This window comes from Muscardinus avellanarius (genome assembly GCF_963383645.1).
Source record: "Muscardinus avellanarius genome assembly, chromosome: 12".
Classification (NCBI taxonomy): domain Eukaryota; kingdom Metazoa; phylum Chordata; class Mammalia; order Rodentia; family Gliridae; genus Muscardinus; species Muscardinus avellanarius.
In genome coordinates, this window is record NC_137798.1 from 78,437,148 (window position 1) to 78,463,030 (window position 25,883).

Consider the following 25,883-nt stretch of genomic DNA (forward strand, 5'->3'; position numbering starts at 1 on the left):
GTGCTCCCCTTCTGGAGATTTTGTTGAGAAAAGAACTTCTTGCTCCACACCATCACATTTATTTCCAAGATTTAATTTAATAAATTTCCTTTCCATTAGAATTCTTGTCTCTCTTTGTCGTCTGCTTAATGGAGCTGTGGAGTACAAATACTGAGGAAAGGCTGTTAGCTAAGCTGGGGGGAAACCCAGAAGAAGCCAGTACTTGGGAGGCTGAGACAGGAGGAGCCTCGGCAACTTAGTAAGACCCCGAGGAACTTAGTGAGACCCTGTTTCGGAGCAAAATATAAGGTGGGGGGTGCGGCTCAGAGGCAGAACATCTCTGGGTTCCATCGCCATTACCAAAAAATACCAAAAACAAAAGGCAGCTATTACTGTTTGGTTGAAAAGAGCATTTTATTACCAAAAGAAAAATTATTAAGGTGCTCTCTCACTCATTTTCACTTGTTAACAGTCCTTTTTAAGGAAAATAATTACTTTTTTTATCCAGTGCTGGTCATAAGTTCACACGGTTGCCTTGATAGAGGTAAGAATTAGAAACACTTAGCTGAAACATTTTTGTTAGAATGGCCTTTTAAAATGAACATTAGAATGGAAGTTAAATATAAATTTCTTTAACCTTTATTATATGTGCACTAGACTTTCTAGAAAAACAAAATAACCAAATCTTATTAATCCTAGTATGTCCCGTCTTCATAGCACCAGATTTCAGTTTTATCTATGGTTCTTCTCTGGGACACCATTCTCTATTAAATAACAAAATAGATAATTTCACTGCATAGGATTGAAGACCTCAGGAACCAGGTGAGAAGGGACACTAGGCCGAGCATGGTGGCACACGCTTGTAATCTCAGTACTTGGGAGGCTGAGACAGGAGGATCACAGGTTTGAGGCTAACCCCAGCAACGTAGTGAGACCCTGATTCAAAATAAAGAATAAAAAATAGGGCTGGGGATGTAGCTCAGAGGTAGAATGCCCCTGGGTTCCATCCCCAGGACTGGGGGTGAGGCAAGTGGAGGACACTAATTAGCAGAATCTGTCCACGCTCGGTGGCAGACGGCGGCCAATGGAGAGAGCTGTATGTTGCTGTTTTTATTTATTTTATTTATTTATCTTTTGGTAGTATTTGGGATGGAAAACCTAGGGCCTTGTGCTAGGCAAGTGCTCTACTACTGAACTATATCTCCAGCCCTTTTTTATGGTACTGGGGTTTGAATACAGGGTAATTCAAACTGGGTGTGGTGGCACAGGGCTGTAATCCAGTACTTGGGAGGCTGAGGCAGGAGGATTGCAAATTCATGGCCAGACTCAGCAACTTAGTAAGATCCTGTTTCAAAATGAAAAATAATATAGAAGTGTATCTCAGAGGTAGAATGCCCCTGGGTTCAAACCCCAGCACAACAGCAACAAAAAAAGTACACACAATTCTACCTTCAAACTATACCTCCAGCCCGTGTGTGTGTGTGTGTGTGTGTGTGTGTGTCTGTCTGTCTGTCTGTCTGTCTGTCTGTCTGCACTAGGGAACTGGGGATTGAACCCAGTTGGGACTGTACCTCTGAGCTATACCCCCAGCCCTATTTGATTTTTATTTTGAAACAAGGTCTTGCTAGGTTGATGAGAGCCCCATGGTGCTAGAAATGCCTCTGGAAGAGATCTCTAGGTCCGATGGACTTGCACATTGTAAAGAACATCCTACCCAGCCAGGTGAGGTGGCACATGCCTGGAATCCCAGCTACTGGGAAGGGTGAGGCAAAGGATTACAATTTCGAGGCCAACTTCAGGAACCCAGTCTCAAAATAAAAATTAGAGGACAGAAGATATAGCTCAGTGGTATGGTAAAGTACCCTCAATTTAAATCCCCAGTACCAAAAAAAAAAAAAAAAGAAAGAAAAGAAACAAAATAAAAATCATCTTGCCAAAAAGCCTGATTTGAAGATGAAAAGAAAATAATCTGCTTTAGCTGGGCAGGGTGGCACACACATGTAATCCCAGTACTTGGGAGGTTAAAATAGGAGGATCACAGGTTTGAGGCCAGCCTCAGCAATTTAGGAAACCCTGTTTCAAAATAAAAAAGGGCTGGGGTATAGCTTACAGGTAGAATACCCCTGGGTTCAATCCCCAATAACCCTGCCCCCACTGGCCCAGTATTCTACTTTTGAAGCAGGTTAAATTACTGAGTTGTTTTTTTTTTTTTTTTTTGGTGGTGCTGGGGATGGAACTCAGGCATTCTAACTCCTAGCTATACCCCAAGCCCTATTTTTTATTCTTTATTTTGAAACAGGGTCTCACTAAATTGCAAAAGGCCTCACTAAGTATTAGCTGAGACTGTCCACAAACCGCGATCCTCCTATCTCAGCCTCCCAAAAACTGGGATTGCAACTGTGAGCCACCACACCCATCTTATTGAGAATAATTTTTGAAGGGATGAGAAATCTGTTGGTACATGGGACCTTTTTATGCAAATGTTGAAAACTGGTAAACAGTTTTTAAATATGACTATCACAAACCTTCCTAGGATCCTAGGAAAAATATGCTCAGAATAAAAGATGGCAAACTGGGCACGGTGGTGCACACTTGTAATCCCAGCATTTGGGAGGTGGAGACAGGAGGATCATGGTTCCCAGACAGCCTCGGCTACTTAGTAAGGCCCTTTGCAACTTAGTGAGACCCTGTTTCAAAATAAAGAATAAAATATAGGGCTGAGGGTATAGTTCAGAGGTAGAATGCTCCTGGATTTCATCCCCAGTACTGCAAAAAGAAAAAAAAAAAAAAAAAAAGCAGCTGTGAAAAGCTGTGTGACTACTAGCAGAGACCATAGAAATACAAAGAAGTTTGGAGTCATGGATCATAGCATATGCATACACCTACAAGGTCAGATATGTTCATTAATCCCAGAGTTGACCTAAAAAGTTGACTAAAGAAGATAGGCTATAAGAAGCAGTCACACCCTCCAAAACTAAGCTCCTGAAGACCTGATGGCCGTGTGTGTGTGTGTGTGTGTGTGTGTGTGTGTGGTTCTGGGGACTACGCCTGGGGCATTCTACCTGTGAGCTATACCCCTAGTCCTACTTTATTTTTTATTTTGAAACAGGGTCTTACTAAATTACGAAGGGCCTAATGAGTTGCTGAGGCAGGCCGCAAACCTCTGATCCTCCTGTCTCAGCCTCCTAAATACTGAGATTACAAGCGTGCATCACCATGCCCAGCTGCAGTCTCCTTAAGGCTGCAATCTTGCCATCCTGTTAGGATCTGAAATGGCTCTCAGCTGGTGGATCAGAGCTAGTAAGCAAGACTGGACAAATCCTGGCACATTAACTTTAAAAAATAATTACACATGGGAAGCAAAACCAAATATTTTTTTCTCTTTTTTAAGGGAGATGGGCAGACAAGGGAAGCAAGGACAGTGTACAGGAAAAGTAAAAAATATTGGTATTGATAGGTCACAGGATTACAATAAATCAGCTTAACTTAACACATAAGAGGAAAAATAAAATGTTCAAAGGCAGGAGGCACTCCAAGGGTTGAATGAGATTTCTCTTTGGTTCCCAGGGACCTGTCCCTGAGCTCTCACTTCAAAGTTGATTTCCAAAGCTATTTTCTTTTTGGCTTACAGGGCTCTGTGACACAAACAATCTCAAAGATGTGTACTCTAGTGCCATCTGTGTACCCCAAGTGGTTAGACAGCAGTTCACATTAGACATGTAAAATTAATTCAACACAAAATGGAAGGCTCGAGGGCAAGACCCATCTACAGAAGTCTCTTCGTCCTGATAAAGCCGCCTCCTGGGCTTGAGCCCAGGCTGTCCCCATCCTGCTCAGAGAATGACTGAGTCCTTTCTCCTTCTCCCCTTAAAAAGGTTGGTGGTGAATTCAGGCCACAGAGTGAGTGCTTGGCCTCAGTGGGAGATGCCCAGAGACTGCAGCAGGTGAAAGGTGGCCCCCAAGGCCCAGCCCGTCTCTATGTTGTTCACTTTCTTGGTGAGCTGTGGAAAAGCAAAAAGAGTTCACATTTTCATCCAGTTTCAACTAGAAGCTCGGCCCTGCGGTGGCTAACATCGCAGAGAGCACCTGCATGGCCGAACCCGAGCCTCCGGGAGCTCCCCCGCTCCTCGTAACGCTTTCCCTCCAGCCGCGGCCATCGGCCCACATGCGCCATTGACTGTATTTCCACCCAGGCCTTTTAGACGGGCCAAACTCCCTAATCCTGAAACCAAGCGTAGAATTCCCTGCTTTTTTTTTTTGCAGGTCTGGGGATGGAACCCAGGGGCATTCAACCTCCGAGCTACAGCCCCTGCCCTATTTTTTATTCTTTACTTTGAAACCGGGTCTCACTGATTTGCAGAGGGCCTCGCTAAGCAGCTGAGGCTGTCCACGAACCGCGATCCTCCGGTCTCAGCCTCCCAAATGCTGGGATTACAAGCGTGCGCCACCATGCCTGGCTTCCTACTTTATTTTCTTAACCATCAATTATTTCTGACAAGTCCATTTATAATGAAATGTTAATGGATATGGCAGAAAGGGAATTATCAGGAACTGGGAATATATTTAGAGGTAGAAAAACACACCAAGCTTCTCAGTGTAATTTATAAGCAACTGCCTCCTCCTTTTCCTTTCTCTTTTTTTTGGTACTAGGAATTAAACCCAAGAGCATTCTACCACTGAGATAGACACTCCTCCCCATCCCTATTTTATTATTATTATTATTATTATTAGTAGTAGTAGTAGTAGTAGTAGTGTGTGTGTGTGGTGATACTGGGAGTTGAACCTAGGGGCATTCTACCTCCAAGCTATACCCTATTTTTTTTTTTTTTTTTTTTTTGTGGTACTGGGGGTGGAACCCAGGGGCTTTTCTACCTCCGGGCTATACTCCCAGACCTATATTTGGAAACAGGGTTTCACTAAGTTGCTGAGAGCTTCACTAAGTAGCTGAGGCTGGCTTTGAACCTGTGTGATCCTCCTGTCTCAGCTTCCCAAGCGCTGGGATTACAAGCGTGTGCCACCATGCCCGGCTACTGACTTTTTTTTTTTTTTTTTTTTTTTGAGGTACTGGGTATTGAACCCAGGGGCGTTCTACCTCTGACCTATATCCCCCCTTTTTATTTTTTTATTTTTATGTTTTTACGGGTCTGGGGATGGAACCCAGGGGCACTCTACCTCCGAGCTACACCCCCTGCCCTATTTTTTATTCTTTATTTTGAAACCAGGTCTCACTGAGTTGCAAAGGGCCTAAGTAGCTGAGGCTGTCTGTGAACTGCGATCCTCTGGTCTCAGCCTCCCGAATGCTGGGATTACAAGCGTGCGCCACCACACCTGGCTCCCTTTTTATTTTGAAATAAGATCTCACTAAGTTGCAGGAAGCCTCACTAAATAGCTAAGGCTGGCTGCAAATCTGTGATCCTGCTATGTCAGTCTCCCAAGGATTACAAGCGTGTGCCACCACTCCTGGCTCTATTTTACTTTTTAATTCGTTTGTTTTGGGTGCTGAGGATTGAACTGAGGGGCATTCTACCTCTGAGCTATACCCCCAGTCCTATTTTATTTTTTGTTTTTTGAAACAGTGTCGCACTAACTTACAGAGGGCCTCACTAAGTTGTTGAGGCTGGCTGTGAACCTGTGATCCTCCTGTCTCAGCTGGGTGTGGTGGCGTACACTTGTAATCCCAATTTTTGTTGAGGACAGTCTCAGCAAATAGACTCTTTTCAACTTAGCAAGATCCTGGGTTTTTTGTTTTTGTTTTTGTTTTTGTTTTTGTTTTTGCGGGTTTGGGATGGAACCCAGGGGCATTTGACCTCCAAGCTACACCCCCTGCCCTATTTTTTGAAACAGGGTCTCACTAAGTTGCAGAGAGCCTCACTAAGTAGCTGAGGCTGTCCGCGAACCATGATCCTCCGGTCTCAGCCTCCTGAATGCTGGGATTACAAGCGTGCACCACCACGCCCAGCTTAAGATTCTGTTTTTAAAATAAAAATAAACCAGGCATGGTGGCGCGCACTTGTAATCTCAACATTCAGGAGGCAGAGACCAGAGGATCGTGGTTCGTGGACAGCCTCAGCTATAGTGAGGCAGGCCCCTTGCAACTCAGTGAGACCCTGTTTCAAAATAAAGAATAAAAAATAGGGCTGGGGTATAGCTCAGAGGTCAAATGCCCCCGGGTTCCATCCCAGACCTGCAAAAACAAACAAACAAATAAATAAAATAAAAAGACTAAAACATAGGGCTGAGGGTGTAGCACGGAGGTACAATGCCTCTGGGTTCCATCTCCAGTACCATAAAAAATAAAAAAAAATAATTAATTAAAAATAAAATAAGCCGAGTTTGGTGGTACTCGTAAATCCAGTACTTGGGAGGCTGAGACAGGAGGATCACAGATTTGTGGCCAGCCTCAGCTACTTATTGAGGCCTTCTGCAACTTAGTGAGACCCTGTTTCAAAATAAAGAATAAAAAAATAGGTCTGAGGGTGTAGCTTGGAGGTAGATGCCCCTGGGTTCAATTCCCAGTACCGCATAAATAAATTTTAAGTAATTAATTAGTAGTGCTGACATGTAGCTTAGAGGTAGAATGCCCCTGGGTTCAATCTCTAGTGCCACACACACAAAAGTCCTGGGATTGTTAGGCGTGCGTCACCATGCGTGGCTGCTGCTGTCCCTTAAACATTAAGTATAGCCAACCAGGGTATTTAAGGTGTTCTGGGCCAAACTGGCCTCAATTAACTCAGTGACCTTGGGCAAAACTTTAGGTCTGATTTTTTCCATTACAGAAGTAGGGGATTAGATTAGTGTTTTTAAATTGCTTTCTTCAGAATCCTGGAAAAGCTTCAAAGAAGAAAGGGAAGCCAGCTGACCAGGGGTTGCAGGCCCCTGACTGCGGCCTCAGCCAGAGCAGCGCCGCCTGTGCTGAGGCCGCTCGCATTCTGCATGAGCTTTTGCTGACTAAGCTGCCACAGCCACCACCAAAACAAAGTTGGGAAAATAGTGAGATGTTCGTGTTGACTTGATGGAACTGGGTCTAGTCACCATGCCCCACACTGGGGAGAACGGCTCTTGAATGGTTATCTTGAGATTCAGTCGGGGCAACCTGAGATAACTGGGAGTGCCCCACGCGGGTGTCGTCCGGAGACACGGGTGACACGGTCGGTGGCATGGAGAACTGTCCACCCCGGCTTAAAGTCTGTCCCCGTTGAAATGATAGGGATTAGAAGGATGGCAGCACTAAGAGTAGCTCAAAGGTTGGCCTTAGATGATGTGGTTACTATTGATGTGCAAGCAGAGGTGGTTAACTTAGTACAGACTGAGAGGCACAGGAAGACCTACCTACCTACCTACCTACCTTCCTTCCTTCCATCCTTCCTTCCATCCATCCATCCATCCATCCATCCATCCATCTTTCTTCCTTCTGCCCTTCCTTCGCCTCTCTATTCCTTTTTTTGTGTGTGTGTATGTGGTACTGGGGATGGAGTCCAGGGGCATTCTACCTCCAAATTACACCCCCAACCCTATTTTATTTTTTGCTTTGAAACAGCATTTCACTATAGTTGCTGAGAACCTCACTATGTTGTTGAGGATAGCCTTGAACCTACAATCCTCCTGTTTCAGCCTCCAAAGTGCTGGGATTATAGGTGTGTGGCACCATGCCCAGCTTGTATTAAGAATTTTAAATGCTGATATTCTTTCATTTTTTTTCAGTACTGGGGATAGAACCCAGGGGCCCCTTACCACTGAAATATACCCCCAGCCCTTTTATTTATTCTGAGGGTCTCTCTAAACTGCTGAGGCTGGCCCTGAACTTACAGTCCTCCTGCCTCCGCCTCCTGTGTAGCTGGGATTACAGAAATGCCAGTATTCTTGACAGATATAACAATACATTAAATCTAAATCTCTAATAGGAATGACTTTATGAAATCTGTGTAACACAGAAATGGTCAATATAAAATCACCTGGACCTGGGGAAACAGGAAGAGGCACAAGGGAAGGCAGGGGGAGGGGCTAGTTCACAGAGTGGCCTTGTGCCAGAGCTGTATTTGTGAAATATAGCTGTCTGGTACTTGAGAACAAAGATATCATTTTAATCATCTTTGTAACTATAAGGTACATTTCTGTAACTACAATTATGATGTAGAAGACAAGAAAGTAAGCAGGATAAATCAAACTCATAAGATACACTGTAGATAGAGCAGAGCTGTGTGTGCTGAGATCAATGAAGAAAGACAGGACCAAAGGGAACCTACGACTCGGGGAGCGCTGACACCTGAGGCGCCCCGGGACACAGGCCGGCATGCGCGAGCCTCTCCAGGGTGACTCCTTTCTGGTCCCTCACGTCTGCTGCCATAGCCCTACCTAAGAGGCTGGTGGGTGGGCTAGAGCCACTGGCCAGGCGAGTCAACCATGGCTTCTCCAGACAGGGCAAGTCTGTGCGATGCACGCGGGCACCTGCTGTCCTGTGCTCCATAGATCAAACTTCTGCTGAAGCTGTTGTAACCACCCCTTCAGGAGCAGAGAGAGGCAGAACATGGAGCCCAGGACGGTGACCGGGAGGCAGGAAGTGAGACGCTTACGGCCTGCTCTACCCTGTCCTGCGTGCTCACCTCTCCCATCTCGTCCGCCTTGCTTCTCGCCGAGCTCTAAGTTGACGTAATCAGCCCTGTCACTTGGGCCTCTTCCTTTGGCTGCAGGCCGTTCTGTCGTTTCCGCTGAGACAGCTTGCCTGGCATAATACTCAGAGGCTGCCTGGCATAATACTCAGAGGCTACCCACATTCGTGGTGCCTAGCACGGTGCCCTGAACATAGCCGGGGTACCAGTGCCTCCTTCTACAGCTGCTGCGATGACTAAAAATGTCCTTAGCTCCTTTTTTTCCAACACCCACAAAAGAAGACTGTTGCAGGACTCTGAGGCCCTCCCTGTCTCTTACCCGTAACAGGGTGCTGTCTGCAAAACCAAAGCCATCTTTTAACAGGGCTGTGATGTAGCTGAGATCCATGCATAGGAAAGGACTGCCGGAGGTGAAGTTCTCCAAGTTGTCACATACTGAAAGAGAGACAGAGGTGTAAGATTTTCAGAATAAGCAAAGCAAGCCTCCATTTGGTTGGTGCCTAGGCCTCCTGACCTAGGCACACCTCCTGTGCCTAGACCACACCAACTGCCTCCGCAAGGCACAGGTTCTTAAGAGCTTCTGCTTGAACCCTACTCATATTTACACGGCCCCGTTTATTTGCCACATTTATTTTGGGGACAGGTGTTGGGGATCCAACCTAGAGCCTCGTGCCTGCTGGACAAGTGCTCTGGCGCTGACCCCCAGCTCCCTCTCAGCTAAGTTTCTATGATCTGTTGCTTAGTTCTAAGTCCCTTATCTATTATTTAGTTCTGAGGTCCAGAAAACAGGGAAGTTTATCCCTCTGTGGAGCCAACTGATAAGATGATTTGTATTTTCAGTCAACTCTTAAGGAAGCCCCCTATGGCATTTCTCATGTGTTTTGGTGCTCAGTTATCAGCATCAAACGTGAATTCAGTTAAAAAACAATAAGGAAAAGAAAGAAGTAACGTGATCTGGGTGTGGTGGCACACGCTTGTAATCCCCCAGTACTTGGGAGGCTGAGTCAGGAGGATTGCAGGTTCGAGGCCAGCCTCAGCAAGTAGTGAGCCTCATCAACCGAGTGATAAACCTATTTTAAAATAAAATTTTTTTAAAAAAGGGCTGGGGGTGTAGCTCAGAGGTAGAATGCCCCTGGATTCAATTCTCAGTACCACATTAAAAACAAAACAAAACAAAAAACAACCCAAGGAAAAAAGAAATATAGAATGAAGAGACCTCTTCTTTCCCCATTTCCCCAAAGTCTCTTCTGATACCCTTGCCCAGAATCGGACGCCCCAGCGCTCTGAACGCTCGCACAGACTGGATGGTCCGGGAGCGGCCAGGCCTGCGTCCGGGTCACGGGAGCTCACTGGAGCGGCCAGGCGCATCGCACGGCTCGCCTCCGAGGCCTCCCTGATGCTCACCTTCCCTGGCTTTCCTGTCAAAGTCTTCAACTTTTAATACACCTCCCCTTTCATAATCTGAAACGAAACAGAGCAGCAGCTGGTGTCAGAAGCCTCGCGGAGACTTATCCCAGTGAAATTTAAAATAACGAAAAACTCATAAACATGTCAGATACATACAGTACAAATCTATGCCCCCTATTTATTTATTTACAATTAATGTGCACTATTTTATGTTACATAAATTTATGAAGCCGTCACACATTTTACAAAGTAAGCTGGACCTGGTGATGAGTATCTGTAACCCCAGCGCTTGGGAGGCAGGTTTGAGGCCAGTCTCGGACACGTAGCAAAGCCCGCAGCAACTGAGGCCCTGTTTCAAAATTAAAAAAAAAAGCTGGGCACGGTGGCACACGCTCGCAATCCTAGTACTTGGGAGCCGGAAACAGGAGGACTGCAGTTTAAAGCCAGCCTCAGCAGCTTGTGAGGCCCTCTGCAATTTAGTGAGACCCTGTCTCAAAATAAAGAATAAAAAATTGGGCTGGAGCTCAGAGATAGAATGCCCCTGGATTCAACTGCCAGTACCACAAGGGGAAAAAAAAAAAGGAGTATGGTTGGGCACAGTGGTACACACATATGTAATCATGCTTGGGAGGCTATGACAGGAGGATCACAGATTCAAGACCAGCCTCAGCAACACAGCAAAACTGTAAGCAACCTAATGAGACCCTGTTTTCAAACAAAAAATAAGATGACTAGGGGTGTAGCTTGGAGAAAAAATAGCCCCGGTTCAATCCTTGGTACCACAATAAAATAAGTAAATAAAATGTAAAGTAGGGTTGGGGATATAGCTCAGGGGTAAAACGCCCCTGGGCTTAATCCCTAGCGCCTCCCCCCCACCAAACACACACACAAAAAGAAAAATTAAGCTGGGCGTGGTGGCGCACGCTTGTAATCCCCATGCTTGGGAGGGGGAGACAGGAAGATCACGCAGGTTCGAAGCCAGCCGCCCTGGCTTAAGAGACCCTGTTTCCAAATTTTAAAAAAACATACAAAAATAGGTCTGGGAGTGTACCCAATAGGTAGAAGGGTTTCCAGGAACCTCAGTACCACCAAAATAATAATAATAATAATAATAATAATAATAATAATAATAATAATAATAATTAATAAATAAATAAAAAGAAAAATTAAAAAGTAGGCTCATAGCCGGGCGTGGTGGCGCATGCTTGTAATCCCCACGCTTGGGAGGCTGAGACAGGAGGATTGCACGGGTTTGAAGCCAGCCTCAGCTACTTAGGCTCTCAGCAACTTAGTGAGACCCTGTTTCCAAATAAAATATAAAAAAGGTCTGGGAGTATAGCCCGGAGGTAGAAAGCCTCTGAGTTCCACCCCCAGTACCACCAAAAAGATAAAAAATAAATAAAATAAAATAAAAAGTAGGCTTATAGAAAACTTGGTACATAGAAAGCTGGTGTGGTGGTGCATGCTTGCAATCCCAGTACCTGGGAGGCTGAAACAGGAAGATCTGGGTTTGCAGACAGCCTCAACTACTTGGTGAGGCCCTTTGCAACTTAGTGAGACCTTGTTTCAAAATAAAGAATAAATTGGGTGTGGTGGCACATGCTTGTAATCCAAGTGCTTGGGAGGCTGAGACAGGAGGATCGCACAGGTTCGAAGCCAGCCTCAGCTACTTAGTGAGGCTCTCAGCGACTTAGTGAGACCCTGTTTCCAAATAAAGTATAAAATAGGTCTGGGAGTATAGCCCGGAGGTAGAAAAGCCCCTGGGTTCCCACCCCCAGTTCCACACACACAAAAATACATACATAAATAAATAAAATAAAGAATAAAAAATAGGGCTGGGGGCATAGCTCAGAGGTATGCCCCCTGGGTTCCATTCCCAATACTGCAGAAAGATAAAATAAATAATAAAAATAGGACTAGGGGTATAGTTCAGAGGTAGAATGCCCCTGGGTTTCATTCCCAGTAGCATAAAAAAAAACCATAATGGACAGAAAATTCATATCTCTCAGACCATGACAGGTATCAAATATATACATACACTCTTACAGCCAAACAAAAACATAACTTTGTGATAAGCAAAAAGAAGTGATCCTAAAGGAGCAGGAGGACATTCTTTGGCGTGAGAGACACTGTTCATGGTCTTGTAGCTGTGATGGTGCGCATGTGTATGGCCACTTGTTGAATGGTATGCTATATATGGGTGCATCTATTATGTGTCAGTTACACCTCAGGGAAGATGTAAAAACAACAAACAACCTTGTGAACAGCAGTGTCGCTCATCTTTTAGCTCCCAGAGACCTTGAGCCACTCACGTTCACGCTGGGGCAGCGGGGACTCACCAATCAGGCCCGTGTCCACAGCTCGGTCATAGTAGTAAGAGAACGCGTAGAAGGAGCTTTCCCGGATCTCCTCTGGCTGGTGGAGTTGCCCTCGCACCACCCTCAGCACTTCCTTGTAGCAGGGCTCAAAGCCCGTCTCCCCTGCTGGGGCAAAAGGGCACGGTGGTGAGGAGAGCTGCGGGCCACGGAGAAGGCTGGAGCCCAGGACAGAAGCTCAGAAACAGACAGCACACTGCAGCCGCCATGCTGCTTCTCCGTGGCAGCCCTGTCCCTGAGCAGCCAAATAGCCAACGGCCACGGGCGACTGTCCGCTGCCTGCCCTCGCGCCTCGAGGTCTTTGTAAGCACATCTCCAGAAACTCACTGGGAAACAAGCTTCTCCCTGGATTTTAGAGTCTATGCCTTTTATGACATAAAGTGAATCATTCTTCCTGTCACCTGAATTTTAAGTTTTACCTGTGATTTAAATAGCTAAACATTAACTGGCCCTGAAACAAGGCGGCACGCTGCCCCATCACACCCAAGCTTTGAACAAACGCGCTTCTCATGGATCTGTGGCATCCAGCGAGGCAAGGGACAGGACGAGGAGTGGCAGCTGCCTCGCGTGCTGTCCCTCACATTAGGCCTCAGAGGCCACCAAGGCCTTTGGAACAAGTGCCAGCAACATGAGCTTCTCTTGAGCTCCTCTTGAGCTCAGAAAGACATTTCCTGTGGGATCCTGACACAACTTCTACTGTACAGGTCACTTCAACCAGTGAAGAAATGCTCCTCACCTTCTTGGTTGCCACCATACTGGTATTTCACCCCCCCGAAGACCCACTCTGCTTCCAACCATCTTGGTAGACAGGCGCTTCGGAAAGTGTGTCCAGCGATCCCTGAAAGAAGTCAGAGCCCAAAGAGGTGAGGGCATGAGACAGGAGAGGAGGAGGGCCAGCCAGGAGCCCACGGCGCAGGAAGACGTAGAGGCTGAGCTATACCCCCAGCCCTATTTTTTTTTTTATTCCTTATTTTGAAACAGGGTCTCACTGAGGTGCAAAGGGCCTCACTAAGTAGCAGCGGCTGTCTTCGAACCATGATCCTCCTGTCTCAGCCTCCCAAATGCTAGAGTTATAAGCGTGCACCACCATGCCCGGCTAGGAATTCTTAACTTAGGGTCACAAGCAGTCTTTGTGGGGTTGGTGAGCTCCCTGAAACTAGAGGCAAATTTTCATTCACATGTGTGTTTGCAGAGGGGTCCATGGCTTTCATCAGATCTTAAGTCTAAAACCCACAATAAAGTTCTCTCCTTTCTATAATGGGAAAAAAATACTGTGCTACATTCTGCACTGATAACTGATGGGCTTAAATGAAATACACTTGATGATAACAGGCAACTCTGAAATGCTATTTAATCTTCATCCTGAAAATAGCTGATTGTGAGCCAGACACCCTACAGAATGCATTAAGTGCAAAGTTACATGTTAGGTGAGGAACAGGGCACAGAAGTGTTCAACAACTCAGCTGGGACTGAGCCCAGTTCTGCCTGACCCAACTGTGAAGAGATGCCTGGGGCTGCTTAGTTACTCACCCTGTGGCTGGAACAGACCCTCTTAGTTACTCACCCTGTGGCTGGAACAGACCCTGCTTCCTGCACGTCCCTTGTACAGCTAAGGGCTGCATAATCTCCTACTAATACATGCTTATACCTCTGAATTTCTGCAGATGCTTCAGCCTCCTAGCCACAGGCGGTTGCCTTTGTACAAGTAGACCTTACTCTAGACATGGCTAATGATATATGCCAAAGCACCTGAACTTATAAAACAGACATGGGATTTACTATTTTAATGTCCATTCTACAACATGCTTCCCGTGCCTTTGCTCTGCAGAATTGCTGCCAAGGACGGGAGAGGCAAGCTGAGCGCAGGCCCTGAGCTCATCGTCCCCCTCCCAACACAGGGACCCAGACAAACCTTCCATCTCCAGGGCTCCCAGGGTTGCCAGTCTTGCAGCTTTCAATCCAAATCCCAGGTAACTGTAAAATACGGGATTGACCAATTTCATGCTGGTCCTAAAGTTCTCCTGCCCAAAGCGGCCTCTTTTGAAAGTAATAGTTTCTCTGGCTCCCTTTGGAGAGATGAAAATCTTGTTCTGGCTTTAGGACTTATCTTAGTGGTCAGCAAGAAGAGATTTCTACACAGTTTGGGTCAAGGCTGTGCAGTAGAACTGCCCACAGGTGTGATTCAAAGGCAGAGACAGTGGATTTCCTAGAGTCCTGCCCTGGGAACCATCCCCAGAGAAGCCCACATTATTTTAGCTCTTAGTCCCACTGGGACCAAATTCCAGGCTGGATTCTGAACATCTGAAGGCCAGTTCAGAGGAATTGCTACAGAGCTTTGGCTCAGCCTCCTCCATGTGTCCCCCTTCTAAGCAAAGTTTTGACTTTTGCATTACATCTTTTGAGACCAAGGATGGAGAAGCCCCCTAGGTCCCTCGAGTTTTGGTAACTGGCTTGGGTTTTGGTTGACAGGCCTTAGGAAACTGGCAGAGACATTACAAGGGTGATCGGATCCAATAACAGATGTGAGAATGTTTCAAAAAGGCAGAGACTCAGGGGATGAGAGACACTCTTCTGCCCGCCCCTCCTCACCTATGTGTATAGAGCTTATAAGTGCTGTTAAACATCTCAAAGGAAGTGAGGTAGTCCCTAGGGGTTTGTTCCAGGGTTTCCTGTAAATCAGAAAAAGCAAAAGGACTATTCAGGATCCGCAGCTACCAAGATCTCATCACCACCATCCCTCCCTGCAAAACACAGAAATGGAGACGAGTTGTGTGAATCTAACGAGGCTTAGAGAATCGCAGGGCTCTGCCCATTGGGGGGCAGCCATGATTCGGCGCCCCTCAGCATGGTCGTGGTGAGGTTGCTGTGCGGAGGCAGTACACCACCTTCTTGGTGCACCGCTCACAGGCCAGTGTGTAAATGACTCACCTTGAACTGAGGCAGGAACGTGATCTGGGTAGAGGCCCCCCCCAGGTCCAGGGTCCCCAGAGTCTCCTGGCCACGGCCATGTAGCTGACCTGTCAATGAGAGCCAGCTTGGATCTCCTCCACTCCTGGGTCAGCCCAACACCTGTCTGTCTCCAAGCGTTCTGCTCTTATATACTGAAGGTATTCTGTAAGTATTCTATTGCTCCCTTTGGGCTGCAGGTCAGTGTCAGCTTGGAGGGACACTTGGGGCACCTGAAGCCTTGAAGGCCAGTTATAAACATTAACTTCAGCCAGGTATGGTGGCACACACTTGTAATCCCAGTATTTGGGAAACTGAGACAGGATGGCAGGTTTGAGGACAGCCTCAGCAAGTAGTGAGACTCTCATCAATCTAGTGACACTCTGTTCACAAATAAATTTTTTTTTTATTTTATTTTTGGTGGTACTGGGGGTGGCTTTCTACCTCCGGGCTATACTCCCAGACCTTTTTTATATTTTATTTGGAAACAGGGTCTCACTAAGTTGCTGGAAGGCTCACTGAGTAGCTGAGGCTGGCTTCGAACCTGTGCGATCCTCCTGTCTCAGCCTCCCAAGCGCGGGGATTACAAGCGTGCGCCACTACGCCTGGCTCAAATAAAATTTTTTTAAAAGGTAGGGCTGGAGCCGGGTGTAGTGGCGTATGCTTGTAATCCCAGCATTCGGGAGGCTGAGACCAGAGGATCTCGGTTCATGGACAGCCTCAGCTACTTAGGCCCTCCGCAACTTAGTAAGACCCTGTTTCAACATAAAGAATAAAAAATAGGGCAGGGGGTGTAGCTCGGAGATACAATGTCCCTGGGTTCCATCCCCAGACCCAGAAGAAAAAAAAAAATAGGTCTGGGAGTGTAGCTCAAAAATTGAATGCCCCTGGGCTCCATCCCCCGTACCACAAAAACAAACAACAAAAAAATATGAATTTCTTGTCTCTCCCTGCCCCCACCTTTTTTGTTTAAAGGAAGAACAATACAGGAAGGAAGGAAGGAAGGAAGGAAGGAAGGAAGGAAGGAAGGAAGGAAGGAGGAGGAAGGGACTTTGACTCTACCAACTATGCCTGTGAGTCAGATAAGGTCTTTAGACAAACCTTAGGAGGATCACAGGTTCCAGGCCTATTCAAAATAAAAACTAAAAGTTGGGCATGGTGGTGCACACTTGTAATCCATCACTTGGGAGGCTGAGACAGGAGGATTGTACAGGTTCGAAGCCAGCCTCAGCTACTTAGTGAGTCTCTCAGCACCTTAGTGAGACCCTGTTTCCAAATAAAGTATAAAACAGGTCTGGGAGTATAGCCCGGGGGTAGAAAGCCCCTGGTTTCCATCCCCAGTACCACAAAAAAACAAACAAATAAATAAAAACTAAAAAGGGCTGGGCATCGTGATGCACGCTTGTAATCCCCACGCTTGGGAGGCAGAGATAGGAGGATCTTGGAGGTTCAAAGCCAGCTGTGCTGGCTTAAGAGACCCTGTTTCTAAATTTAAAAAAAAAAAAAAAAAAAAAAAAAATATATATATATATATATATATATATATATATATATATATATATATATAGAGAGAGAGAGAGAGAGAGAGAGAGAGAGAGAGAGAGAGTGTAGCCCGGAGGTAGAAGGGTTTCCAGGAACCCTAGTACCACCAAACCAAACCAAACAAAACAAAAACCTAAAAAGGGCTGGGGCTGTAGCTCAGAGGTGCCCCTGGTTCAATCCCAGGACCACACACATACACAAAGATACACCTGAGGATATATTTATTACCTGTTAGAAAATTCACAGTAACCCAGGCTAATATGCCTGAAAGACAGAAAGGGAAGGGTTATATCCAGAGCATTTCTTCTCCTTCCCACTCCCACCTCTGTTCTTTTCTCCTTTCATGCCCAGAGCATCTTTCCCTGTCCTTACCTCCTGCTCCCACCTCCCTGCTTGCTTGTTTCTCCATGCTTAGTTCCTTCTTTGGACTCCATCCCTGTTCCCATTCCTTTAACTACACCTCCGCGGATGCTGCCCTCTCTCCTGGGGACACTTCCTACCACCCTCCTACCTTCATAGGATCCGTCCATGATGCTAACACTGTCATCTGGGACCAGGAAAGGGGACTTCCTGAAGATCTCCTCCACCTAGAGAGAAAGGGGGGAAAACCTGGATTCCTTGGCTAATAAACAGATTGCCATATTTTGGCTGTGGTCCATATAGCTTAGACAACTACTCTCTTTATTTTTCCTAGATAAATGAACAAGAAGCCAGATGTGGTGGTGCATGCTTGTAATCCCAGTACTTGGGAGGCTGAGATGGGAGAATAGCAGGTTCAAAGCCAGCCTTGGCAACTTAGCAAGGCTCTCAGTAATCTAGTGAGACCATTTCCTAATAAGATATAAATTACAGCTTGGGCTGTAAGCTTGGAGGTTCAATCCCCAGTACCAAAAAAAAAAAAAAAAAAAAAAAAAAAAAAAAAAAGGAACTAGGCAAGCCATTGCTAGTTTCTTACAAAAACACATAGAGATTTCTTTAAAATGCAACCAAACCATCTAAATTTATAGATTAACTAGACCTAGAGAAAGGCATATATTTGACCTTCCAACACAAATGAGGATCCTGTAACTTTGTCAAAAGTCCCTGATTAAGGCAGAGCATGGTGGCACATGCTTGTAATCCCAGCATTCAAGAGGCTGAGACGGGAGGATGTGGTTCATGGACAGCCTCAGCTACTTAGGCCCTTCGCAATGCAATGAGACCTTGTTTCAAAAATAAAAAAGACTAGCCGGGCGTGGTGGTGCACACTTGTAATCCCCGCGCTTGGGAGGCTGAGACAGGAGGATCACGTGGGTTCGAAGCCAGCCTCAGCTACTTAGTGAGGCTCTCAGCAACTTAGTGAGACCCTGTTTCCAAATAAAATAGAAAAAAGGTCTGGGAGTATAGCCAGGAGGTAGAAAGCCTCTGGGTTCCACCCCCAGTACCACCAAAAATAAAAAAGACTAAAAAAAAAAAAAAAAATAGGATGAGGTTAGCTCAGAGATACAATGCCCCTAAGTTCCACCCCCAGTACTGCAAAAAAAAAAAGTCCCTGATTGAGGTAGGTGTGGTGCTATATGCTTATAATCCCAGCATGGGAGGCTGAGACAGGAGGATCATGGTTTGAGGACAGCCTCAGCTACTTAGCGAGATCCTTTGCAACTCAGTGAAACCCTATTTCAAAATAAAGAGTAAGAAATAGGCAGGGGTGTAGTCTCTGGGCATGGACCAGGCATGGAGCCCTTCCCAGCCCTCTCCTTGGATGAGGTGAGGCGCTCCTGCCCAGGGCCCAGGCAATGGGCCGCCAGTCTGTCATGTGGCTGTGCCCCAGGGTCTTTGGGATACCCCAGACCTGCACTTATGGAATCCTATTTTAGGAGATGAGATGGGAATGATGCTCTCCCACCACCCTCTTGGAAGGCAGCTATGCTCACCACTATACCACCAACGCCTTATCCCACCACCCTCTGGATTCTCCATAAGTACAGGCCAATCATGTGTGCTTGGGATTATTTTTTATGGAGGAAAATCCTTCCCCAAACGGTACAAGGAACTCTGGTCTGTTTGCTGTTCTCGTCTGATGGGATGAAGCACGTCAAGCAGTGACCTGTGGAGCCTGTTTTACCAGAGAAAGGCAGTTGAGGATGGGCTGCGCCTTCAAGACAGCAGGCAAAGGGGAGATGGAGCTCCTGGCTAGCCTTCCCTCCTCGCCCCATAGTTTGTTCTCAGCACAGCGGTCAGAATGGTACTTAAAATAATACAAACAAAAATCTGGACGTCAGATCATCTTTCTAAACCTCTTGATGGCTTCCTTCTTAGAGAAAAGGCTGGTCTTTGCCTTGACCTTTGTGAGCCTATGCAATCAACTCTCCTTCCTGTCTACACCCGCCCCTTGCTCAGCTCCTCCAGCCATGCTCGCCTCCCAGATGCTATGTCTGAGCACAGCCAGCATGCTCCGCCTCTGGCCCCTGCAGCTGCTGTTTCTTTAACCTGAAATACTCCACCGGTGTCTTGTAGAGCTACTTTTCCATTCCCTTCAGGTCTCTGAGAAAATGAATCTTATCAAACAGTCTTCCCTGACAGCTCTAGTTTTTTTTTGTTGTTGTTGTTGTTTGTTTGTTTGTTTTGTTTTTACTGGGGACTGAACTCAATACCTCTGAGCTATACCCTCAACTCTATTTTATTCTACTTTTATTTTATTTTATGGTACTAGAAATTGAATCCAGGAGTAGTCTATGTTTAAGATAAACCTCTAGCCCTTTTTATTTTTGGTTTTGAAAAAAGATCTCAGTTGCTGAGGGCCTCACTAAGTTGCTGAGGCTGACTTCGAACCTGTGATCCTCCTGTCTCAGCCTCCCAAGTACTGAGATTACAAGTATATGTCACCACAGCTAGTTCCTATTTTATTTTTTATTTTTATTATTTGTAGTAGTGGGAGTGAACCCAAGAGCTTCTGCCTGTGAACTATAACTCCAGCCCTGTTTTGTTTTGTATTTTGAAATAGGGTCTCACTAAATTGCAGAGGGCCTCACTAAACAGCACTTGGGAGGATCGTGGTTCATGGACAGCCTCAGCTACTTAGTGAGGCCCTCCACAACTCAGTGAAACACCTGTTTCAAAATATAAAGAACTGCAGCTGGGCGTGGTGGCACACGCTTGTAATCCCAGCATTCCGGAGGCTGAGACCAGAGGATCGCGGTTCGCGGACAGCCTCAGCTACTTAGTGAGGCCCTTTGCAACTCAGTGAGACCCAGTTCCAAAATAAAGAATAAAAAATAGGGCAGGGGGTGTAGCTCGGAGGTAGAATGCCCCTGGGTTCCATCCCTAGACCCACAAAATAAATAAATAAATAAATAAATAAATAAATAAATAAAAAAAAATAAAACAAAATATAAAGAATTGCCGGGCATGGTGGCGCACCCTTGTAATCCCCGTGCTTGGGAGGAGGAGACAGGATGATTGCACTGGTTTAAAGCCAGCCTTGCTGGCTTAAGAGACCCTGTTTTCAAATAAAATATAAAATAGGTCTGGGAGTATAATCCGGAGATAGAAGGGATTCCAGTAACCCCAGTACCACCAAAAATAAAATAAAATAAAAATAAAAAAATAATAAAAAAATAAAGAATGAAGTGTCAGGTGTGGTGGTACACGCTTGTAATCCCCGTGCTTGGGAGGCAGAGACAGGAGGATCACGCAGATTCGAAGCCAGCTGCACTGGCTTAAGAGACCATTTTCAAATAAAAATATTTAAAAAAAAATAGGTCTGGAAGTATAGCCCAGAGGTAGAAGGGTTTCCAGAAACCCCAGGGCCACCAAAAAAAAAAAAAAAATACACACACACACATAATTAAAAAATAGGGTAGGGGGTAAAAAATTCATAGGTGGTAGTTAAAAATGGATGTAAGTAGCAATAAGAACCCAGAGTCATCATAGTACTAGCTTTACCAATGGAATACTGAAAAGAGCAGTCACATTTCAAAGGGCTACACACTCATAAAGAAAATATTCGGATATAGAAAAAGAATAATTCACGATGCAGATTTACAAAATTACCTCAAAGAGTAGAGCTTGGGCTTTCTGTTCTGGCAGCAAGCGCAGTCCTGCTGTTGCCTTCAGGACCACTGGGGTCCTTTTCCAGTGACTTCGAGGGATGGAGTCCTTGGCCACATCTAAGAGTCCCTGAACAGTCTCAGCACCCTTTGAAAGAGACAACACATTCATCAGCTAAACAGCACGCTTAGCTGCACTGGCCCACTCCTTCATCATTGGCAGAACATCAGGAGTGACGTGGCAGAGGGATATGGCCTTTCTCTGTAAGAGCAGAAACCCAGAGAAGTGGGGCACTTTGAAGGAGGAGAATCCATTTCACTTGACAGTCATAATAAAAATTATTATCTTTCGCCAGGCATGGTGGCGCATGCTTGTAATCCCCATGCTTGGGGGGGGTGGAGACAGGAGGATCATGCAGGTTCCAAGCCAACCTCGCTGACTTAAGAGACCCTGTTTCCAAATAAAAATATAAAATAGGTCTGGGAATGTAGCCCAGAGTTAGAAGGGTTCCATCCCCAGTACCACCAAAAAAAAAAAAAAAAAAAAAAAAAAAAAAAGTATTATCTTTCTTTTTGCGGTACTAGGGATTGAACTCATGGGCATTCTATATCTGAGCTATGCCCCTCAGCCCTATTTTTCTTTATTTTGAAACAGGATCTCACTAAGTTGCAGAAAGCCTCACCAAATAGCTAAGACTAGTCGTGAACCTATGATCCTCCTGTCTCAGCATCCCAAGTACTGAGATTACAAGTGAGAGCCACCATGCCTAGCTCAAATTTATTATTGTTCTTTTCTTTTTTCTTTTTTTCTTTTTTTTGGGGGGGGGTACTGGGGATGGAGCCCAGGGGCATTCTACCTCCGAGCTACACCCTCAGCCCTATTTTTTAATCTTTATTTTGAAACAGGGTCTCACTGAGTTGCAAAGGGCCTCACTAAGTAGCTGAGGCTGTCCGTGAATCGTGATCCTCCTGTCTCAGCCTCCCAAATGTTGGGATTACAAGTGTGTACCACCACGCCCAACTTTTCCAGCCCTTTTAATTTTTTATTTTTATTTTAGTACTGAGGATTGAACTCAGGGACATCCTATATCTGAGCGACACCCCCAATCCTTTTTATTTAAAACAGGGTCTTGCTAATTTACCACACGTGCCTCGAACCTGCAATACTCCTGTCTCAGCCTGGTATTACAACGTGCATCACCCACAGTCGCCTAAATTTTTTTTTCTTTGAGACAGGGTCTGGCTAAGTTGGCCTCAAACTTCTGCCTCAGCTTTGCAAGTGGCTGGGATTAGAAACATGTGCCACCATCCCTGGCTATACTGTGGTCATTTTAGTTGATTGTTATTTTCTGTCTCATGAAATTATTAGGACAGAAAGTTGAGTATAATGCAGGGAACTCAAGAGGAGAGTGAGAAGACTAGCCGGCTAGCCCAGTGCCCTCAGGTGGATCACTCGACTTGCCTGGGACTTGGTTTCTTCAGGTGCCAGATGAAAGATACGGCTCATTCTAAGCTGCTGTGCACCTGAGGCGAGGCAGAGTGTGTATGGCTGCCACACAAATGAGTTTCCATCCTTCAGCTACTGTGCTATGTCTCATAACCTACAGAACGCCATGCCTGCCTTCTTCACTTACATTAAATAACACAGAGGATGGCTTCAAGCCAAAATCTCAAATAGTGAATACTGACATGGAGCGTTCTCATAAAAGCCGGCATTGTAGCCAGGTGTGATGGCTCACGCTTGTAATCCCAGTACTTGGGAGGCTGAGACAGGAGGGTTGCAGGTTCAAGGAAGCCTCAACAGTGTAGCAAGACACTCAGAAACCTAGAAAGAACCATTTCAAAATAAAAATAAAGCCATATTCTTGGAAGTAGAATGCCTTGGCTTCCATAAAACACACACACACACACACACACACACACACACACACACACACACACACACACACCTGGCATCGTTCCTGAATGGGCAGAAGTTATCACTGAGGAGGGAATATGGACTCCACACATGCCCCCAGTAGCATTATGAGCAGCATGAGATATTTAATAGCAGTAGTGAGATCAAGTTATCAAGGCATTAGGAATATAAACATCAAATCCTAAGAAACTCACCTGCTTTGGTTGATCTACAAAGGCAGAAAGTCCTGGCTTCACAGAATCAAAAATTTCTCCTTCCAGAACTGGAAGCTGTCCTGTTTTGTCCATGGAATAAAACAAGAGCAACAGCTGGTTAATGAACGTTAGGCTGTTCAGATGCCGGGCTCTGTAAATTGCCATAGGACTTACAAGATGAGCCCAGTCTTCGTCCCCTAGCCTATTCTAATGATTGCTTTAAGGAAATGTCTTACAGAAATACTGGGAAGGAGGACTAGAGGGCTCCAGCAGCCCCCAAGAGACCCTCTGCCATTTCTCTGGTGGAGGTCTAGCTCCTACTCCTTTCCCCAGGCCCTTTAGGTAGCCTGACAATTCAGAAAGCTCATCTTCAGAGTCCCCTCCATCCCCTCTCCATGGACGGTAGTGAAATTCTTGTGTGATTTTTCCCCCCAGGATGACTCCGAATATTCTCACTATTCTGGAAGCCTGGAGTAGTAACCAACTTTAGAGAGGAGGAAGGACAAATTACCATTGTATTTCTTGGACATATAAATTTCAGACTACAGCAGCCCAGGTATTTCTTAATTTCCTATTAAATTAAATTATGTGTTTAATTACAGTCCAAAATGTTCTCTGAAGACATTCACTAATTGTGAAATCTGTAATTCACATGATGTACACTCAACATGCATTAGTTTCTGGGAAGAGGCTAAAGGGTGAATTGCACTTACCTGGTGTTTTCTGCACAAAGGTGTAAACATGGACTCGAGTTCCAGTGCTCCCTGCATCAAACATGATTCCGTACAAGATGCTGGCACTGACATTGACAGGGCACATGGAAGACAGGAAGACACCCTGGAACCACGTCTGCTGGTCTCTGTGGAAGGCAGCGCCGCAAACACAGGACGCCAGCAGGGTGAAAAAGACTGCGCCCCAGGAAGTGGCCATACTCCTCCCGACGTGGAAGCAATGCTGCTCACACTCCTCCAGCAGCTTACAGCACAAAGAAGCACAAGGTCAGCCCACTGGCTCTTTTGGTTAACCTGTACAGGAAGGCAATCTGTTCCGCCTCTATTTCTAAAAACCAGTACAATAATTGAATCAGGATAGTATAAGCTCTTAGTACCTTTTCTGAAGGGTATCTGGTTCCAAAAGGAAACGGGGATTTAAACTATATTTCCCCATGCTTTGCATTTAATTATAGAGTAGTTCTCACATGCTCAAAGCCTCTGATGGTTGAGGCTAATTTTCTTCTTTTAACAATTTTGCCTTTAAATCATAAACTAACACCTCTCTCCCTCCCTCCCTTTATCCCTCCTCCTTCTCTTCTTCTTCCTCCTCCTCCTCTTCCTCCTCCTCCTCCTCCTCCTCTTCCTTTTGTGTATGGTACTGGGGGTGACCCCCAGAGCATTCTAGCTCTGAGGTATACCCCCCAGACCTATTTTTTATTTTGAGACAGGATCTCACTAAGTTGCAGAGGTCGGGATTAAGGCTGGCTTTTAACCTTTGATTCTCCTGTCTCAGTCTCCCAAGTACTGAGATTAAAGGTGTATGCCAACAAACTCAGCTACTTTCTACTTTTTTGTGAGTGTATGTGTGGTACTAGGGATTGAACCCAGAGGCATTCTACCTCCAAGCTAAACCTCCAGTCCTATTTTTTATTCCTTTTTTTGTGTGTGTGCTACTGGGGATGAAACCCAGGGGCATTCTATCTCTGAGCTATCCCACAGTCCTATTTTTTATTCTTTTTTGGGTTTTTTTTTTTTTTTTGGTGGTACTGGGGGTGGAACCCAGAGGCTTTCTACCTCTAGGCTATACTCCCAGACCTATTTTTTATATTTTATTTGTAAACAGGGTCTCACTAAGTTGCTGAGAGCCTTACTAAGTAGCTGAGACTGGCTTCAAACCTGTGTGATCCTCCTGTGTCAGCCTCCCAAGCACAGGGATTACAAGCGTGCACCACCACGTCCGGCTTTTATTCTTTATTTTGAAACAGGGTCTCAGTGAGTTGCAAAGGGCCTCACTATGTAGTTGAGGCTGAGAACCAAGATTCTCCTGTCTCAGCCTCCTAAATGCTGGGATTATAAGTATGCGCCACCACACCCCACTTCCTTATTTTGAAACAGGGTCTCACTAAACTGCGGAGGGCCTCACTTAAGTAGCTCTACTTTCCACTTTTTTTTTTTTTTCGATACTGGAGATGGAACCCAGGGGCATTCTACCTCTGAGCTATACCCCCAGCCCTATTTTGTGTTCTTTATTGTGAAATAGGGTCTCACTGAATAGCTGACGTTGTCCACAAATCACGATCCTCCTGTCTCAGCCTCCCAAATGCTGGAATTATAAGCGTGTGCCACCACACCTGGTTTACTTCCTACTTTTTGACTGAAAGAAAGTTCAGCTTCTAAATTAAAGTTTCAAGCCAGTGCATGCTTGTAATCCCAGTACTTGGAAGGCTGAGACAGGAGAATCACAGGTTTGCAGCCAGCTTCAGCTCCTTAGTGAGGCCCTCTGCAACTTAGTGAGACCTTGTTTCAAAATAAAGAATAAAAAATGGGGCTGGGGGTGTAGTTCGGAGGTAGAATGCCCCTGGATTCCATCCCCAGTACTGAAAAAAAAAAAATATATATATATCATATATATGAAAGGCTTGTTTTTCATCATTCCTCAGCAAAGCCAACATAGTGAGTTTTTAATGTTCTTGAAGCCTAAGATAGAAAAAAAATAAGGCTTCTTTTCTTCCTTTACCTAGAGGGACCTTAAATGAGAAAGAAACAAGCCAGGTGTGGTGGCGCACGCTTGTAATCCCAGGATTCGGGAGGCTGAGACCAGAGGATTGTGGTTCGCGGCCAGGCTGAGCTACTTAGTGAGGCCCTTAGCAACTTAGTGAGACCCTGTTTCAAAAT

At 45.6% G+C, this 25,883-nt stretch overlaps 1 protein-coding gene across 2 annotated transcripts; it reads right to left on the reverse strand.

Moving 5' to 3' along the window:
- Positions 1-3,893: 3,893 nt before the first annotated feature.
- On the reverse strand, positions 3,894-23,925 carry ENTPD5 (ectonucleoside triphosphate diphosphohydrolase 5 (inactive); the record flags this gene model as incomplete). 2 transcript variants are annotated; one of them, XM_080708187.1, is made up of 13 exons in its annotated part: positions 3,894-3,980; positions 8,905-9,020; positions 9,990-10,046; positions 12,332-12,472; positions 13,104-13,205; positions 14,280-14,341; positions 14,957-15,036; positions 15,296-15,384; positions 17,084-17,119; positions 17,367-17,442; positions 20,888-21,031; positions 22,996-23,075; positions 23,709-23,925. In XM_080708187.1, 13 exons carry the CDS (start codon positions 23,923-23,925, stop codon positions 3,894-3,896), a joined length of 1,287 nt encoding a protein of 428 aa, XP_080564313.1. The 2 variants fall into 2 exon arrangements, with proteins under 2 accessions (XP_080564313.1, XP_080564314.1); XM_080708188.1 differs by lacking the exon at positions 12,332-12,472.
- Between the last annotated feature and the right edge of the window lie 1,958 nt (positions 23,926-25,883).